General features: G+C 37.0%; 1 protein-coding gene across 2 annotated transcripts; it reads right to left on the bottom strand.

The window, feature by feature from the left end:
* Positions 1–5,543: 5,543 nt before the first annotated feature.
* LOC127186993 (prolactin-3D4-like) lies at positions 5,544–13,471 on the bottom strand. Of its 2 annotated transcripts, none has more exons than XM_051143259.1 (5): positions 13,441–13,471; positions 12,113–12,270; positions 10,860–10,967; positions 7,184–7,363; positions 5,544–5,732 (listed from the first exon to the last, which is right to left on the bottom strand). In XM_051143259.1, the coding sequence occupies exons 1-5, from the start codon at positions 13,469–13,471 to the stop codon at positions 5,544–5,546; spliced, it is 666 nt and encodes a 221-aa protein (XP_050999216.1). The 2 variants fall into 2 exon arrangements, with proteins under 2 accessions (XP_050999216.1, XP_050999217.1); XM_051143260.1 differs by having other exon boundaries at positions 12,113–12,267.
* Positions 13,472–20,313: the final 6,842 nt, after the last annotated feature.

The following is a 20,313-nucleotide window of genomic DNA, read 5'->3' as shown; positions in this document are numbered from 1 at the left end:
TCATTCTCCACAGTTGAGTGGAGAGTGGGGTATGACTTTCACACATACTCTGGTGCCTCATATTTGACCATGTCCCCTGGAGGGGGAGACCTGGTGGCACTCAGAGGAAGGATAGCAGGTTACCAAGAAGAGACTTGATACCCTATGAGCATATACAGGGGGAGGAAATCCCCCTCAGGAACAGTCAAGGGGAGGGGAATAAGGGGGAAATGGGAGGGAGGGAAGAATGGGAGGATACAAGGGATGGGATAAACATTGAGATGTAACAAGAATAAATTAATAAAAAAAAAAAAGAAGAAATAGCAAAAAAAAAATGTTTCTGATACCGCATGGTATAAATGGTGAGATGATGCCTTTCTTAGCCTTTGAAGTGTGTGTGTGTGTGTGTGTGTGTGTGTGTGTGTGTGTGTTTTAATCTGTGCAGGTGGCATTTATATGCATATGTACATGGCTGAAGCATACCTCTTTGAACTGTCTAGGATAGTTGGTTTTTGAGTTCTAGGCTTTGCCTGTATCTATTCTATGCCAGCTCTCAGTTATGTATTTTGGTTCTGAACATCCAAGCTTCAATCTTATGCTTCCAGAATACTTTTTTACTAATACATTTATCAGGTCCATGTTTCTTGAGTAGTAAGTAGCATTCTTATGTTCAATTTTTCTTTTTTCCATATGTCCTTTTATGACAAAAGTCTTAGGAAGACTTGAGAAGTTAGGGATATATGTCAACATATTAAAGGCAATTTTTAAAACTCACAGCAAATATTATTCTATACAAAGAAATCCAAAACATTTCTTCTTAAACCAGAAATATGACAATGATGCCCAATCTCCATGTCTGTTTTAGTATTTTAAGTCTTTGCTAGAGCAATAAGACTATGGAATGAGATAACAGGTTTAGAAATATAAAATGAAAACATCAAGGTGCTCACTTTTTGTTTTCCTTTTATTTTATTCTATGTGTCTTTATTACATCCAAAGAGGTTATTAAATACAATAATATTCATAGTCATATGATAAAAGTTGTTGATGAAAAATACTACATAGGCTTCTAATATATCAAAAAATTAAGAAAAGGACCAATGTTTTAATAAAAAATATCCTAAAGATGAGCAGGAAACATATGCAGCTAAAACATACATTCATCAAAATAGCAGGATACAAAATTAACATGCAAAAATCTGAAGCTTTCTTATATATAGATGACAAATAACCCAGAAAGAGATCTGGAAAAGTTATAAGTTTCATAATAGTCACAGAATAAAAGAAAATGTCAAAGAATAAATCTAACTAAACCAATGAATCATTTCTGAAATAAAAATGATATAATATGTAACATTATATAAATATAACATAATAAACATACTAATATTTTATATACTATGTTGTAATTTAATTTTAATAATTATAATTTTATATTGTACATTAAAATTTTATATGAATTTTTGTAATTTTATCAAAATTATAATTTTATTAATATTATAAAAACACAATAAAAAGACATTAAAGAAAGAAGTTGGAGACCTCAAAAGTAAAAAATACTCTCATTTTTATAATTTAGTTAGTGTGAAAACACAAAAGCAACCTATTTATTACATGCACACCATGAAAGTTCTAGTAGAATTCTTTGCCAAATTTGGAAAAATAATAATAACAGTATAAAAACAGCAATCATGGTAACACAGTAGATTTAAAGCTATAATGAACAGTGAAAATTTTATTAAGGCATCATCCTTCCTGATTTTATACTGCTCTCTAGAGCTATAGAAATAAAAAAAAAATCATAGTATTGGCATAAACACAAGTACAATAATAGATCAATGAAATGGAAGATTCAGACATAAATCCATACACTTACAGACACATGATTTGGATAGAGAAGCCAAATATATACACTGAAGAAAAGACTATAATTCAAAAAATATTTTTATTCAAATTGGACATCTACATGAAGAAGAATGAATACAGAACCATAGCTTCCACTCTACACAACCTAAACTACAAATCCATCAAGACCTCAACTTACATCATGATATCCTGAGTCATATAGAAGAGAAAACGGGGAGTACGCTTGCCTTTACAGGCATAGTACAGCACTTTCTGTGACAAACCTTCATATAGCAGGCCTTGTTTGTTTGTTTGTTGTTTGTTTGCTTTGATACAGAGTTTCTTGGTGTAGTCCTAAATGTCCTGAAACCCACTCTATAGACCAGGTTGCCTTGGAACTTAGAGATCCACCTGCATCAGCCTCTACATGCTGGGATAAAGAAATGTGCTACCTTTGAAGCCATCTCCATAAGGAGGTTCTTTGATGATCATCATCCTCTTTGAGGTAGGATGGATTTTACCAGGAGTTAACCTGTCTCATTGTCAGTGAATTCTTACAATAATAAAAACATTTTAAATGCCATATTCTGCATGTCTCTCAGGGTTTTAAAAATCTTATCTAACAATTTTACCTTATATTTCTATAGAATAGTATTTATCTATTGTACATAAGATGTATATTCTTGTGTTAAAAATAGACTAGTAACTGATATAACCATAATTTGATAAAGTAACAATTAATTTGTATAACTTATTCATCATAAACATTCTGCAATACCACTTTCAAAGTAATGAAAGTAAACTTTGTATTATAATTGAGTTATATGGGTACATTACCTCATATTGGAGTAGAAATACATATACATATATGTATGTATTTGCACACACACATATATATAATGCATGTGAAGAATCATCTTACATTTGAATTATTTACAACTGTGTCTAATATTAAACTTATTTTGCATATATAAACAAAATTCTATACAAATGAATTAAAAGTATCTTGTGGGTGACAATAAAGGCATTAAGTTGAGGAATAGTTCACTTATCTACAAGCCACTGGGAAAATGTCCTTGTTTCTACTACAGACAGAATTCTGCCTAAAAGAGGCCAAGCTTAGATGCAGGCAGAGTCGACGGCCAAACTCTGCCAAGACAGGGTAAGCAAGTCCTCAGTAGTTCCTGCCTCACAAATATGTCTGTCAGATCTATTGGGCCAGAAGGATGAAGATGATGCTCCAACATTTTAGAAGAGTTTTGGGTGACTGCTCAGGTAGAAAATTGTCTCTGTCATCTTCTCATTTGGGAAGTTTCCCAACATGCACTTCTAGTTCACTCAGGTACTTAAGTTTTATTCCTTCTCAAATCTCTGATGGGGTTGAATACCACATGCTTTAGTCTTACAATTACGCTTACTTATCTAGGGGTTAAGATGTTTTTAGGTCTAGGTAGATGTTTTAAGTTGATAATGATGAGATATGATAGATATTGATTTACATTCGAAATTTTAGACCCACGAAAATAGGAAAGATGTTTTCTTAAGGCTGCCAAATACAAATAGCCAAAACACTAAGAATGTACCACATATATAATTCCTGTTTGTTTCATGGTTCTTCTTGTTGTAGATAGTTTGTTGCATATGTGTGTAATGACATAAATGTACATGTAAAAAATAAAAAACATTTAATAAAAAATTGAACTTAAATTTATGGTTGTGAGCCTACCCTTTAACGGCTGAGCCATCTCTCCAGCCCAGCAAGTGAAGGACTTGTATGAAAAAAAAAATTGAAAACTCTGAAGAAAGAGATTGAAGATGACCTGAGAAGATGGCATGATCTTCCTTGCTCATGGATCAGGAGAATTAACAGAGTAAAAATGACCATCCTACCAAAAGCAATCTACAGATTCAATGCAATCCCTATCAAAATACCTACACAATTTTTTAAAGACATTGAAAGTTCAATTCTGAACTTCATATGGAAAAACAAAAAACCCAGAATAGCTAAAACAATCTTGTACAATAAAAGGTGCTCCGGAGGAACCTCCATACCTGATTTCAAACAGTACTATAAAGCAATAGTAATTAAAACAGCATGGTACTGGCACAGCAACAGGCTGGTTGATCAGTGGAATCGAATCGAAGACCCAGATATGAATCCACACACATGGTCACTTGATTTTTGACAAAGAAGCCAAATCCATTCAATGGAAAAAGGATGGCATCTTCAACAAATGGTGCTAGTCTAACTGGAGGTCTATGTGTAAAAAAATGAAACTGGACCCATATTTGTCACCTTGCACAAAACTCAAATCCAAGTGGATTAAAGACCTCAACATAAAACCAGAGACACAAAGCCACTTAGAGGAAAAAGCGGGAAAGAGCCTGGAACATATTGGAACAGGAGACAACTTCCTGAACAGAACACCAACGGCCCAGGCCTTAATGTCAACCATTAATAAATGGGACCTCATGAAGCTGAGAAGCTTCTGTAAGGCAGGAGACACTGTCAAGAGAACAAAGCGACAGCCTATAGATTGGAAAAATATCTTCACCAACCCTACATCTGACAAAGGTCTAATATCCAATATATATAAAGAACTCAAGAAATTAAACACCACCAAACCGAATAACCCAATTGAGAAATGGGGCTTGGAACTAAACAGAGAATTCTCAACAGAGGAGTATCAAATGCCTGAGAAACACTTAAAGAAATGCTCAACCTCCTTAGTCATCAAGGAAATGCAAATCAAAACAACTCTGAGATTCCAACTTACACCCATCAGAATGGCTAAGATCAAAACCTCAAGCGACACCACATGCTGGCGAGGATGTGGGGAGAGAGGAACACTCCTTCATTGCTGGTGGGAATGCAAACTAGTCCAGCCACTTTGGAAATCTATCTGGTGCTATCTCAGAAAACTGGGAATAGGGCTTCCTCAAGACCCAGCTATTCCACTCCTTGGAATATACCCAGAAGATGCTCCAGCACACAACAAGAAACTTTGCTCAACCATGTTCATAGCAGCCTTATTCATAATAGCCAGAACATGGAAACAGCCTAAGTGTCCCTCAGTAGAAGAGTGGATAAAGAAACTGTGGTACATATACACTATGGAATACTACTCAGCTATTAAAAACAAGGAATTCCCAAAATTTGTGGATAAATGGATTGAGCTAGAAATGATCATAATGAGTGAGTTAACCCAGAAGCAGAAAGAATCAAATGGTATATACTCCCTTATATCTGCATACTAGCCCAAGGGACATGTCCCACGAAAGCCTTCACTTACCAGGAAACTGGGACAGAGGGGAGGGCATCCTATTGGGACTCTAAATGAGAGACGCATGGGTCCTAGAAAGTTTTCTTTTATAAACTACCTCAGATAGCTTTCTTTTTGATACAATGGATCTAATGTGAGTTTTCTACCTCCATAGTCTGTGACTTAAAATAAGCTGTATGCTGTCTTATGTTCATGTCAAATTTCAAAACTTTACATGCACATAACAATAGCCTAGGCCAATATTATATTAAATGCAAACAAGAGACTTTTTTACATTTCACATTGAATCTGGTTAAAAATCTTTTATTTTATTAGAAAAATCCCATTGTTGCTAGGCGTGCAATAGGAACAACACATAAAAATGACAAAAAATAAAAGCATGGAAACTCTAGTCCGACAAAGACCATATCAGCAGGACATCGCAGGGATGTGCACTCAGCATTCATTATTAAAGACGACTCGGCACCTCAAGACCTTAAGAAAACTGTCAACCTTATTCATATCCCTTTTCAGGCAGCGTAAATTGTTATAAAAGGCAAAAAGGCGAGTGTCTTCATCAGATGACTTCAAGTCTTTCAGTCCAGACCAGGTAGGGGAGCCATTTACAGCAAATCCAGGCTTAATCTTCATCTAAACATCAAACAGACAGCTATCACTGACATGATTACCAGCAGGACTTCATTAACACTTTTTTTTTTTTGTCAATTCAAGTATGTAAGTTTGTATTTGCACATGGATTATATGTATATGTACTTATGTGGACATGATGTTGGATATCAGAGGACAATGTTAGGTAATGTTAGTTCCAGTGACTTCTCCCTTGATTTTTGAAAAGGCTGCATTTACTTCTACATGGAACTCATGGCAGTTCTCCTTGTCTGCCTGCTCTCTGCTATGGTTACAAAGAGATTTTACTGCATCATTTTTTTTTTTTTTTTTTTTTTTTTTTTTTTTTTTTTTGGACACAAATTCTGAAACTACAGTATGGTTACTCACACAAGAAAGGGAGTCACATATATATATATATATATATGTCATCCCCCCTGGTCCAATGCAAATTGCTTCTCATTTCTGTTCATGTGTGTTTGAGTAGTGGTGGTGATGGTAGGTAGTGTGGGTATGTGTGTGTGTGTGTGTGTGTGTGTGTGTGTGTGTGTGTGTCCATAATTGTATTTATATATACTATTCAATGGGCACGATTTGGATGTCAGCAGTAATTTGGCATTTTTTTCCACAAGTGACTTCTATCGTAATTTCTGAGGCAGTTGCTCACAGTTTTACCTGGAACTAAACACAAATCCCCTTAAGCTGACTCCTTAGTCTGTGCATTACAAAGAGAAAATACCACACCCATTCTTTTGACATAAATTCTGGAATGGTCTCAGCTCCCCACAATTGCCCCAAAGGGAGTTACACGCATGAGACATCTCCTTGCAAATTTTTAATTAACTATGAAAAAAAAATAGAGTACTATAATTTTTTAGTGAGAATCTCTTATGCTTACTCTAAAGGCCTTAGACACCAAAACATAACTTGGAGAGTGGCATAAATATTTCTGATATGCCACTGATCTCAGATGAGATATATCTAGACACATAGACAAGCAGGGTGCAATTTGGATGTACATATGGAATTAATGAAGGACAGAAAAAGGCTACATTAATTCGTTGACGTTGGAGACTCTCACATGCTCTCAGTCCTTCCCCTGAGGTGTCCTTCGTGCCACATTAAGTCTGGTAGAGCATCCTGATCCTTTTCTACTTTTCAATAATTATACTCTCATATCTTATGTACTTCATTTAATCCTTCTACATGAGAAGCACATTTCACTTAATCTATTAAGGTGCAGACAATGATTGCCATAAAATATTCATAATTAGGTAAGCGTGTTTACTCCATGCAGGAAAGCTCCAGTCCATATTTCTATGAGGCATAGCTATTTCCTGTGGAGATCACTGTTCTGTGGATTTTCATTAAGTAGCCTTGGGTTTGGGTATCTCAAAATTCCTTATGTATCAAACAATTCACCCATTGCGTGCATAGGATCAACAAAGACATGTGTAGAAACAGCTCACCCTGCCGAGTATGGTCTTTAGTCCCACCAGAAGGTCAGCATTTCTTTCCTTCAAATCATTGGCTGTTTTCAGCATAGTTGCAGAAGCTCCAGGAAGAGCAGCCACTTCAGACGCCAGGTATTTCAGTGGTCTTATCCAGGCACGTGTAATATTGGCAATTGATACCAGAAGGTCTTCAGTCTAAGAAAATATGATTGGACATTGCCTTAAACTACATGACATAGAGCTGTGCACTTAGACACCTGGGGCTGTCTCATAGAGGATGCAAACTACAGTATAGTTTTCTTATTAATAATATATGTTAATAATTTCATGCTATATAAACATTACCTACATATACTTTTTCCCCTTCTTAAATCCAGTTTGCTAAAAAAAGTAATTAGGTCTGAATGATGATCTTTTGTATTTTTCTACTTTTTAACACTTGTCCTTGTTAAACCTGATCTGTTTGATTGCTTCCCCTGTCTATGAGAAAACAACTGTTAAAAGGCTCAGTAGGTGTACAAGCACAGGACTCTCATAACATAGATGCCAACACTGTCAGTAGTGAATAGTTCAAATAATTACTACAGTAGTGAGTCAAATTTGTTTCTCATATTTTTTACTTGAGAATTTCTGATTATGGTAGAATATTAAAACAGGTGAATTTCAGAAAACATGGTTGTCAAAATTCTACTTTTCCTGCATCTGCATGATTCACATCCTTTGGCTCTATAGGTGGTGTTTATTTATTGACTTGCAGGAGAAAAACATTAGAGAGCATAACTGTTATTCCAGGTATCAATAGAAATAATAATGGAATTTGAGCTACTAAGTGCTAGCATAAAAACATATTCATGCAAATTAAATTTTTATTAGATTTTTACTATGATGTCTGTGAGAAATCTTATAGGCTATGAAAACAAAGAATAACAAGAAATCCAAACAGTACTTCTTGAAACAGAAAGGCTTCAGTACGGCTAAGGGTACTGTCAATGGAATGAAATGACAGTCTACAGATTGGGAAGAGATCTTCACCAATCCTACATCTAACAAAGTGCTAAGATCCAAGTATATACAGAATTCTAAATATTAAACACCAACAAATAAAATAGCACAATTAAAAATGGGGCAGAGAACTAAATAGAGAATTCCGAACAGAGGAAGCTCAAATTATCAAGAAGCACTTAAAGGAATGCTCAATGTTCTTACTTATCAGGGAAATGAAATTCAAAATGACTCTGAGGTTTCATCTTACATCTGTCAAAATGGATAAGTTCAAACACCCAAGTGACATCACATGCTGGTGAGGCTGTTGAGAAAGGGGAACACACCTCCATGTGCGTGAGAGTGCAGGCATGTACATTCACTTTGGAAATCAATCTGACACTTTCTCAGAAAATTGGGACAAGCTCTACCTCACCTCACAACCCAGCCATACTGCTCCTGGGCAGATATCCAAAAGACTGTCTTACCACCACTACACTTGTTCAACTATATTCATAGCAGCTTTATTTATACAAGCCAGAAACTGGAAAGAACTTAGATTTCCCTCATCCAAAGAATAAATAAAGAAATTGTGGTGCATTTACACAATGGAATACTACTCAGCTATTAAAAACAAACAAAGAAATCATGAACATTTCAGGCAAATGGATGGTCCTAGAAAAGATCTTCCTGATTGAGGAAATCTAGATGAATAAAGACACACATGGTATATCCTCAGTTATAAGCGGCTTCTTACCATATAGTACAGGCTAAACATACTTCAGTGCACAGACACAAGGAAGATAAGTAACAAGGAAAAACCAAGGGAGGATGCGTAAATCTCACTCAAGAAGTGGGAGTGGAATTGACAGAAGTAATGGGTGAATAAAGGGAACAGAGTAGGAAAGGAAAAACAAAGAGATGTGAGGGTGGAGACCAGACCTGGGGAGAATGGGGGTGGGAGTACAGAAGGCCTGTAGAGAAAGACAGACTGTGGGCCAGGGCATGTTTGTGACAAGCTGGGCAACTAAGTTAAGGTAGGCTCTCTGGGGGATCTAAGAGGGACCCTAGCAGAGACTTCTAGTAGCAGGGACTAAAGAGACTAAAAAGAACACCCTCTAACTAGACAAATCTCCTAGTGTAGGGAAGAGAACACCAACCCACACACAAAAGCTTTTACTCATAATTTTCGTGGACTGTAAGGTGTGTAGGGATAAAGATAAAGAGGATATAGCAGAGACTGGGGAAAGGTCTAACAAATGCCTGGCCTAGCGCAATACCCACCACATGGGAGAGAGCCAACCTCTGACGTTATTATCAATACTCTGCTATGATTTCAGACGCAAGTCAAGCATAGTTTTCCTCTGAGCGGCTCTACCCAGCATGCCTCGAAAGAGATGTTGAGACTCATAGCCAAACATTGGGCAATGTGTAGGGAGCCTTATAGAATTGTGGGGTGAAAGAAGGAAAGAACTTGGATCTGAGGGAAGCCTCACAAAAAGTCCAACAGAGCCATCCATTGCCCAGAGTGTCCTGTTTAGGCTGAAGCACCAACCAAGGCCTTTCAAGGACTGGACCTAGGCCTCCTACAGATGTGGCTGATGGCTAGCTCAGGCTTCATATGGGTTAATTAGTAAGGAAGGCAGTGGCTCTCTCTGACAGGGACTCACTTGCTTGCTTTTTATTTACTCCCCACTGGTGGGTCAGGCTTCACAGGTGATAGGGAAAGAAAACATTTTTGGTCCTGATTCATCTTGATGAGCTGGTGTAGGTAGGAAGGTGGGGGCTCCCTTTTTCTGAGCAATGGGGAGGGGTGATGGGAGAGGGGAGGGGGGATCAGGATGGGAACAATGGAGGGATGGGTCTAGGACCAGGATGTAAAATCAATAAAGGAATAAGCAAACAAGCAAAAACATAAAATGTTAAAAAGACAGAAATTCAATCAGAATTTCAAAGAGTGATTACATTAATGAATGAAATGGTCAACCCAATTCTGACAGTTAACGTGATGCTAGGAGAACTGGACAATAATAATTAAGACTAGTTGCATGACATGCTTGAAATTCAGGGTAAATTCTTACTCAGCATGCAAGGGACAGTGTCTGCATACATGTGCAGCCTCACTTGATTGTCTTCTCAAAAGTGATGATATCAGAGATTGTTTGTCATCATTAAATGTTTCAATGCCAACAGTGTGCTATTTGTATTGTCTAGAAAAGTAAATGTATACTAATGTTTTCTTCCATTTTTCTTGATTATAGTCATACTTTATCTATGTGACTATCTGTATGATTAGAAACATAGGAAGAAATGATACCCTGCTCAGTTTAGTAAAAGACTGCCACAGGAAGACCATCCAGTGTCACTCACTCCATAAAAACAACTGGTTTGTTTTTATTCTATATGCCTGTGAATATATTCAACAATAAGTATCCCGTTGAGATTAAAACTTCCCAGGGACAAGCAGAAGGCGTTACTGAAAATAGTCTTCTATGTGGACAACCACAGCTCAGGGAAAGTGTGCACTGGCAGGCATTTGACATAGTGCCAAAGTTAGCGCTTGTGTGATGTGGTTCTTCTCTGACAGTTGCATGTTCCTTTAGCTGTTGGGTCTGAAATTACCTCACCTCTTTTGGTCTTAGTAATTATATACAGCACAGCTAGAACATGAATAGCATTACATTTTGGATAAAACCAGTGGGAGACCTACTTTTGTTTCATGGACTTCCTCACGATTCTCTGGTGTATGGATGGAGGCAGTGTGGCACACAGTAGGCATCCTGTCTGTTAACCAACTCCTCTTGGCAAAATTCAAATCCTGGAAGAAAACAATAGTTGTAATTCAATGGGGGTTTCAGAATTGAATAGAAAAAGGCACAACTATAAGACCATTGCAGTGGATAAAGCCTAAAGGTTAAGAACTACACAAAAATTCTAACAATAAATGACAGACACATAAGCTGCCTACCTTTTTCTTTCATTTACATATACAATCCAGTCGTTTGCCCTCAATATTTGCCTCTCCTTAATATTCCTTCTTATTGTCTTTGATAGTGTTATTGTTTGTAAAGAAAGCAATCAAATGCCCCCAATATTATTATTTCTCCAGTTTTATAAATATCTTTTTTTTTCATTGGTACAGAGTGATGTGCTTCATTTTAAAGAAGAAATTGTTCCTTTAGAAATTTGCTCTCAAATGTCATGGTGTCTGTACCAAGGAGTTCATGATAAATGAAGGACTCTTTACTGTTGATACAGTGAACAATTTAACTCCAGGCATATTTTAGGGAAATAGTCAGCAATGAGTGAAATAAGAATTAACAAAATGTTTAATGTTTCCATATAAATGGCATGAGGAATGTAAGTGCGTAAGATATTTATTAAGAAAATACAAATTATCTAATTCTAAGTATCAAAGAATTTACAAAAGATAAAGAATTTTTAGAAACCTTATACTCCTGAAATATTAGAAGAATAAGGAATATAAGAAAAACTAGTGAGGGCAAATGACAACAAGGATATATATTCCTTCTAAATGCAGGGATATATAATCCATATACACAAATTTCAATGGAAAATAGCCTTGTTATTTCCTCACTTTCAGATCCTTAACAGATGATTTGCATCCCTGAGGAGGATAGAACATATTTTGCTTTGCCCATGAAGACAGAACCCATGCCTAGCAGTCCAGTGAAGAGCAACATTCCAGTGAAGAAGTTCAGTACAAGAGGATCTGTTAGTCATGGAAAAGCTTCAAATATTATATAATTATTTTCAACTTTGTGAGATTTCACAGACCTTCACATTCTGCCCATCCCGCATTTCACTATTTGATTTATTTTTTCTATTACATTTAAAAGTGAGGTATTTGGACACGGATACATGATGCCTTCCGTCTTGATTACTGTTTAGAGATTTGAAAGCCCTTGTAGAAAAGAACCCAGAAGTGAGGACATTACTTACAAATTCACTGTATATATCTGCAGCCATGATATATGTGTTATGAGACTGTTCAACCACACGATGATACAGGTCTTCAGTGGAAACAGAGGTACTTGGTCTGGAGGCCACATGCTCCCAAAGGAGCAGATTTGACATGAGCAGCAACAGGTACATTCCTGCTGTCAAAGAATGAAACTGAGATGATCTATTCATATGCTGTGGCAACAATCAGATTATGTTAGAATATTGTCTGTACTTAGGGTCCTCCACCATGTGATTTGGTTTGCTATCACATACTACAGTATTCATTTTTGCAGGTGGGAAAATACAGAGAAATAGTTAAATTTCTCCAGCACAGAGTTGTTCATGTCAGAGGCATGTCACTGTTTGCATTTGCTCCAAATGAGCTTCTCAAGTGTGCAACACATGGAGCTTTGACTAACTATGAGCCAGAGACTTCAAGTCATTATCCGCACATATTTGAAGTCATCAAGAATTTGTGGTTGCCTTTTATTTTCTTTTGGTTTACATTTTTCCTCCCTTCATTGTTTCCTAAAATCCTTCCTCTCTTTTCTTTTCTTTCTTTCTTCTTTTTTCTGAGACAGGTTTTCTCAGTGTAGCCTTGGGATTCCTAGTTTCACTTTGTAGACCAGGCTGTCCTTGAACTCACGGATGTCTCCCTGCTTCTTTCTCACTGTGTGGTGGGATTACAGAAGTGCCTGTGCCCCTGCCTTGCCTTTTCTTCATTGTCTGAAACACATTAATACTGGAACTAATTCTTTATCCTTGAATATGTCTTAAATGACACTTAAGATTTAGGGGATTTGATAGTTTATTCAGTTTATTTCGGTGAGTATATATTCAAGCTTAACACACCAATTAATTACAACTTGCAGTTTCTATGATTGAAGCAATTGGACCATTCATTTAATTTTTGTGTTCGCACTAAAGCCTAATTTATCAATAATGTAAATTGAGTCTTTTAAGTTGTTTTATTTTTTGTTCTGCAAGGTGTCATACAGCTAGGGTTCCTTAGATGCTAGGAACACTGTTCTTCTTTCTCTCTTGTTAATAAAGACAATGAAAGTAACTCTTAGATTTGTCATGTGTCTACAACACATGGAGAAATCCTTTCAAAAAACACTGATCTCAAAATTAATTGAGCAAGTAGAATATAGAAAGTCCTTCGCGCTCGGTTTTTCTTTTCGTATATAGGAAAAACAATCCAATATCAATTCTCCAAAAATGCAAGCTAGATGACACCAAAGAAATATACATTCCAAACACATCTTTAACATTTATGCACTATTAAGGTTTGCTTAGAGGTACATGGATAAATGGCAACTTACCAGAGCCTGGGAGAGTCAAAGACATGTGCATCTCTGAGAAGACCCACCGCAGTGTGCTCTCCAACACAGGAAAGGTGATCAACTGAGTGATGTCTTCACTCAACTTTCCACCTCCTATATATGCTACCAGACTAAACCTAGAACCAAGCACAGCTGGGGGGCAGATTTAATCAATTTCTATTGATCATGATCATTTTCCCCTCAGGATTTACAGACATCCTTATTACATTTGCCACAGTTATGCCTCAATGTGTGTCATACTGTTTTTCCTCCATACGATCTTTAGCGTTCAGGTCATTCTCCAAATCAGTAAGTCCATGGCTGTTCATTGATTACTCAATGAAGAGTAAAACTCGTTCCCAATGCATCACCTTAGTTGAAGATGTTAAGCCTGTCATATTTCTGCATTTTTCTGATTATAAAATGTTTTCAACAATTTTATGCACAATGGACCTCTCTATCTCTATAAAATCAGTTATTCTAGACTATTTTCAGTGAATTCAAATCGCTTTCACCAACCGCCAACCCTGAAAAAATGTTTCTCTCAATGGACTAGGTAACAATTATATTAATCAACAGGTCTAAACAAAAATGTTTAGAAAGCACTTTGAGAAGCACACCATATCAATTTCCTTTTAGACAGATATCATAATACTTTATGCACTTTATTTTTATAACTTATAACACATTGATTGCTCTATGTGGCTTGAGCCTTTAAACAAATCAGATAATTGTTAGTTGTAATGATAACTGCTATGCTATGCTTTCACTACTTGCAACACTTTGCCAGGTTTGCTGATGGCCTTATCATGTCACTGAGTATTAATATTTTATTAAATTCCCCTAAATTATTCTGTATAGTGACTGATGGAATCATAAAAAACATTCCGAGTTGTAGTAGATTTTATAACATTAGAAGTTAGATTTTGTCACTTGATTTATCCAACATATTTAATTTCTTCACTATTTTGTCTAACCATTTCATTCTGCGGTATAATCAAATCAACAATGACAGCATCATGTACAGAATTTTGGTATCATGTGCCTCCTGTGAAAAATTTATAGAGAAAAACTGACATTGAACACCGGGATTTCAATTAACTTGTAAGTCTTGAATTTCCTTTTCCATGCCAGATGAGTCCCTTTATAATTTTATTTTCAATACTGTGTTTATTGCTCTGCAAGGTGGTTTACCAGACCATTATGCCATTTAGAGCATAGTTCTATTTCATGGAGCAATTAGAAGTGGTAGACAGCTTAGACATACTGCAAAATGTTATTGATATTAAGAATCTGTAAATATATAGATAAAAATTTTACAAAGTCTTCTAGAGTATAAAAAGCATTGAGGCTTATCAACTATGTTTTATTTTAAAATATATTTTATTAATTTATTCATATTACATCTCAATTGTTATCCCACCCCTTGTATCCTCCCATTCCTCCTTCCCTCCCATTTTCCCCCCTTCATTCCCCTCCCCTATGTCTGTGACTGAGGGGGACCTCCTCCCCCTGTATATACTCATAGTCTCTTCTTTATAACGTGCTCTTCTTCCTCTGAGTGCCACCAGGCCTCCCCATCCAGGAGATGTGGTTAAAAATGGGGTACCAAAGTTCATGTGAAAGTCAGACTCCACTCTCCACTCACCTGTGGAGAATATGTTGTCCATTGGCTAGATCTGGGTGGGGGTTTAAAGTTTACTACACGTATTGTCCTTGGCTGGTGAACTATTAAGAGAGCAAGTTGATTATGTGAAAATGGATAGGAATAACTATTCTATTTATAATATAAAATCATGCTGCTTTAACCTTATTTTGTTCATCTTGCTTTGTTGCATTGTACTCTCCCTTTAAATAGATGAGTGCAGTTTATGGGATACTTAGGTACATTGTGGCAACAAGCAGGGCCACATCCTGCTTGTTTCTGCTACACTCACTTTTCCCTGCAGCTCCATTAAAGGGCCAAGACAGGTACGACAGGAATCTGATGCCTCTAGGTTGTTTCTTGACCAAATCTTCTTATTTTGAGAGGCCAAAAATGTGTTTGAGATTGCTATCTTAATATTTCCAATTACATCCAATAACATAAGTTTGCTTAGCCCTCACACTGAAGCAACAGGCTATAAATCGGTATAACTTGTTGTCACAGGATGCCTTGATATCTTAGTACCTGCTTAACTTCAAACCATCACTGTGTCATTCAGCTTCCAAAACATACTTTTTTCCTACATCCCATCTTGATTGCCTCAGTACTTGGATGATCTAAAACCTCTTCTGTGTTAACCATTATCCTGCTGTATGTTTCTAATTAGTAAGTGTACATTCTAACCAGAGTACTGCGCTCTGGTCCTTGGCTATTAACTGTCACTGTTTCTTCTTTGATAAATTATAATGTGCTCATCAGTTATACAGCATTTTGGCTCAGGAGCAATGTCCAAAAAGAGATAAAAAGTTTATATCCTCTGTCTATCCAGAGTAGAACAGTGAAAATCAATAGTATTTAATTTCTCATATCCCTAAAATGTTTGTCTGGAGTAGTCAGCAGGAGCAATGTGGGGTCAAACACCTGACCCACATGATAAGGACAGATTCTCAGCATCACACTCATACTTAGATAGGATCTAACCTTTGCCCTACATACCTTTATGAGCTGTAGAATCTCCATGGGCACAGGCGGAAGGAGAAATTTATGCTTTGCATTTCCTTCTAATTCAGTCAGTTGGTAAAGAACAAAATCAAGCTCATTTGTTTTTTTAAAAATACTTGATTTCGGCTGAAATCAGAGAAACAAATATTATTGGTTTAAGGATCTATCTGAAAATAAACAGCTTTCCTGTAAACCCACCAAGAGGGAAATTTATGACCAACTATCCCTGTGATTATTTTCAGTGAAATCCTTTAAGTTGGTAAATGCCCCATGCTGTTCTGATGTAAGATCTGGACAGTAAGTGTTACCAATGCATATTTGATGAACAGGTTTAACCGAATATAATTAGGCCCTTTGACTTGAAGTGATCTCAGGAGTTTCTATGTCTTCATGCATATGTTTGTAGGTATGTGTGTGTAGTTATATACGCCCTAGAATAGCCATGTGTCATTCTTAGGAAACTCATTGACCTCATTTTAAGAAGGTCTGGATGTCTACGTGTAGAAAAATGCAAATAGATCCATATATATCACCCTGCACCAAACTAAAGTAAAAGTGGATTAAAAACCTCAACATAAAACAAGATACACTAAATCTTTCAGAGAAAAAAAGTGGTGAATAGTCTTGAACTCATTGGCATAAGAAAAAACTTCCTGAACAGAACACTAACATCTCAGGATCTAAGGTCAACAAGTAATAAATGGGATACCATAAAAATGAGAGGATTCTGAAAGGTAAAGGACACTTTCAATAGAACAAAATGACAGTCTACAAACTGGGAAAAGATCTTACCAACCCTACAGCTGACAATGGGCTAATATCCAAAATATATAAAGGAATCAATAAATTAAATACCACCAAACCAAATAATCCTAATAAGAAATGGGGTGCAAAAACAAAAGAAATGGTGTACCGAGGTAACCGGAGAATTCTCAACAGAAGAACATTGGATGTCTGAGAAATGCTTAAAGAAATGTTCAATGTCCTTATCATTAGGGAAATGCAAATTAAAAAAGACACTGAGATTCCATCTCACACCTATTAGAATGACAAATATTAAAAAATTCATGTGTCGGCATATGTTGGTAAGGGACATTCCTCTATTGCTGGTTGTAGTGCAAACTTGGGCAACCACTATGGGAATCAATCTGGTGCTTTCTCAGAAAATTTGAAATAATGCTACCATAAAACTCAACTATACCAACATGGGCATATACGTGAATCATGCTCCACAATACAACAAGGACATTTGCTCAACTATGTTCATAGTAGCTTTCTTCATATTAGCCAGAATATAGAAACAACTAAGATGTCCCTTGACTGAAAAATGGATAAAGCAACTATGGTACATTTACACAACAGAATACTACTCAGCCATTAAAAACAAGGAAATCCTGAAATATGCAGGCAAATGGATGGAACTAGAAAAGATCATCCTGAGTGAGGTAACCCAGACCAAGAAAGACAAGCATGGTAAATAATGACTTAAAAGTCGATATTAGCCAAACATGGATGTCCTCTGTGAGATTCTACCTAGCTGGGGATCAGGACAGATGCTGGGATTTCCAGCAGGACACTGGGTGGATCATTGGGAGAGGTATGGAAGAGTTGGGGAAACAAGGAGCACAGGGTTCAAGAGCACCACAGGGAGACCATCCAGGCCTCTGGACCCAAGGGGTTTCCATAAACTGATGCACAAACCAAGGACCATGCACATGGAGAACCCAGACCCCTGTTCAGATATAGCCAATGGACAGCTCATTCTCCATGATTGTGAGGGAAGCTGAGACTGCCTCTGACCTGAACTCTGTTGTCTATGTGTTGGTCATTTTCCCAGACAGAGAGGACCTGTGGGCACACAGGGGTAGAGGATGTAGGTTATCCAGATAAGACCTGATAGGCTCTGATAAGATGATGAGGAAGGAGGGCTCCTGGACAGAGGTCTAGGGAAGGGGAATAGAGCAGAAATGAGGAGAGTCAGAACAGGAAGTTACAAGTGAGGGGATAAGAATTGGAATGTAATATGAGTAAATTATAATAAATAAATACATAAAATATTTAATTAATATAAAAAGCTCTCTTGTTTACCTGAATCCCATTAATTAGGCGAATGGACAGACATCCAGGGATCCTTGTGTGTGTTTCTCCCCAACATTAGGATTCCAGTGCATATCATCATGCCAGGTATTTTTATTCCTGAAGGTCAAACTCATGTCCTGATGCTTATGGGTATAAGCTTATACTTCACAGACAGAGCCATTGATCCTAACATGCTCATTTTATACATAAAGAATCCTGTGATTGTTTAAGGTCATGGGTCTAAGAGTTATAGAAAATTCTGTCTTCAACTTGATACATATTTTGTGCTTTTGACAATTTGCAAACAGTGTACATTTAATTTGGTTGAGTGTTTTTCTTAAATATTTTTAATGTGACTATAAATATCAGGTTTTCTTGGATTAAAAAACAATTGTGTGCATTCTACTTAGTCTTGTGCAGTATATTTGTATCCAATTTTCTTTAATTTTTGTCTCCTCATTTGTGCCGTAAAGTTTTTTGCACATACTTTAAGTAGCATACTTTATGTGGAATTCTATGAAGTAAAACAGCTGACGCTCAGGTATTTTCACTAAAAGTAAATTCTTCCATCTTGGTGAGAAGTTTTTTGAGAAAAAGATTGATAAAAGGTATATGAAACAAATGTCCTAAAGACACGTGAAAAGTTCCATCCTTTTTGGAACCTCATATAGCTAAGGTTGAAAACAACTCCACAACTTCAGGAGAACTCTGAAATGTTTCTCATATAGAAGAGTCCTATATCCAGGCAGAATCAAAATGCTGCAAAGACTACTGGGAGACACTTCCAGACAAGCTGAGCTAAACTATCAGATCAGCTGTTCTCCTTGGAGAAAGCAGAGGAGTCGCGGAAGGAACTGAAGTCTTACATTCATCAGACTGACAGTAAAAGGAACAAGACAGATTTTTGAGCTGCTGGCATAGTACCTTATGCTGAAGTTTCTAGCTGCCCCCAGGTGTCATCCATCCTTGGCTGAGCTTTGCAAGCTATAAGTCTCCTTCTGTCATTTCTTCTGTCTACCACCTTTCACTCACACTAGTGCAATTAAGTTTAGTAATATCCCTGGTTTGCCAAATATAGGACTTGCTGTTACCCTTACTTTGTTCTACCAGTATTACTCTATCTGGTGTGAGGTGATATCTGCTCATATCTCCCAACGAGGATTATTTTCATACAGTAATATCTCATATATCTGTGACTTGAGTTAAAGGGTGCATTTTCTGGAGTATGGAAAAAGTCTCAGAATATTAAATTTCTAGAATGTGTTTGTTTGTGTGCATGTACAAGTGTCTGTCTTTCTGTCTCTTTCCGTCTCCCCTTCTCCTTCTCTGTTTTTCCCTCTTCCTTCTCTCTCTCTCTCTCTCTCTCTCTCTCTCTCTCTCTCTTTCTCTCTCTCTCTCTCTCTCTCTCTCTCTCTCTCTCTCTCTCTCTCTCTCTCTCTCTCCTCTTCTCTCTCTCTCTCTCTCTCTCTCTCTCTCTGTCTCTGTCTCTATGTATGATGGTGATCAGATGTGAACATATGTTGAATCAGGGTTCACTTGAAAGAGGGAGTGGGGATTGAAAGTAGGATACAGAGATGTGAGAAAAAATTATTCAAGTCAGGAAATTTCTGATCAAGAATCACTTTTTTTGCCGACTAGCAGGAACATATATAGGGCAAGGTCAATAGGATCTTTTCTTTTTTTAATTTTATTTTATTAATTTATTCATATTACATCTCAATGATTATACCCTCCCTTGTTCCCTCCCATTCCTCCCTCCCTCTCACTTTCCTCTTACTCCCCTCACCTATGACTGAGACTGAGGGGGACCTCCTCCCGCTGTATATGCTCATTAGGGTATCAAATCTCTTTTTGATAGCCTGTTATCCTTCCTCTGAATGCCACCAGGTCTCCCCATTCAGGGGACATGGTCAAATATGAGGCACCAGAGTACATGAAAAGTCAGACTCCACTCTCCACTCAACTGTGGAGAATGTCCTTATCTCACTCACCCTACCTTCTGGGCAAGAATGCAATAGCCTAAATCACTCCCTCAGAACTTCCTAGTTCTCGGAGTAGTTCCTTGTAAGAACTTCCTAGATCCTCTGGGTGGATCTGAATTGAGACTTCTCTACTTGTTTCAAAGGTAAATAGTCCAAGGATGGCCT

The sequence above is a fragment of the Acomys russatus genome, chromosome 3 (assembly GCF_903995435.1).
Source record: "Acomys russatus chromosome 3, mAcoRus1.1, whole genome shotgun sequence".
In the NCBI taxonomy this organism is placed as follows: domain Eukaryota; kingdom Metazoa; phylum Chordata; class Mammalia; order Rodentia; family Muridae; genus Acomys; species Acomys russatus.
Note: the sequence above shows the minus strand (reverse complement) of the source record. Positions and strands in the feature narration are given on the sequence as shown.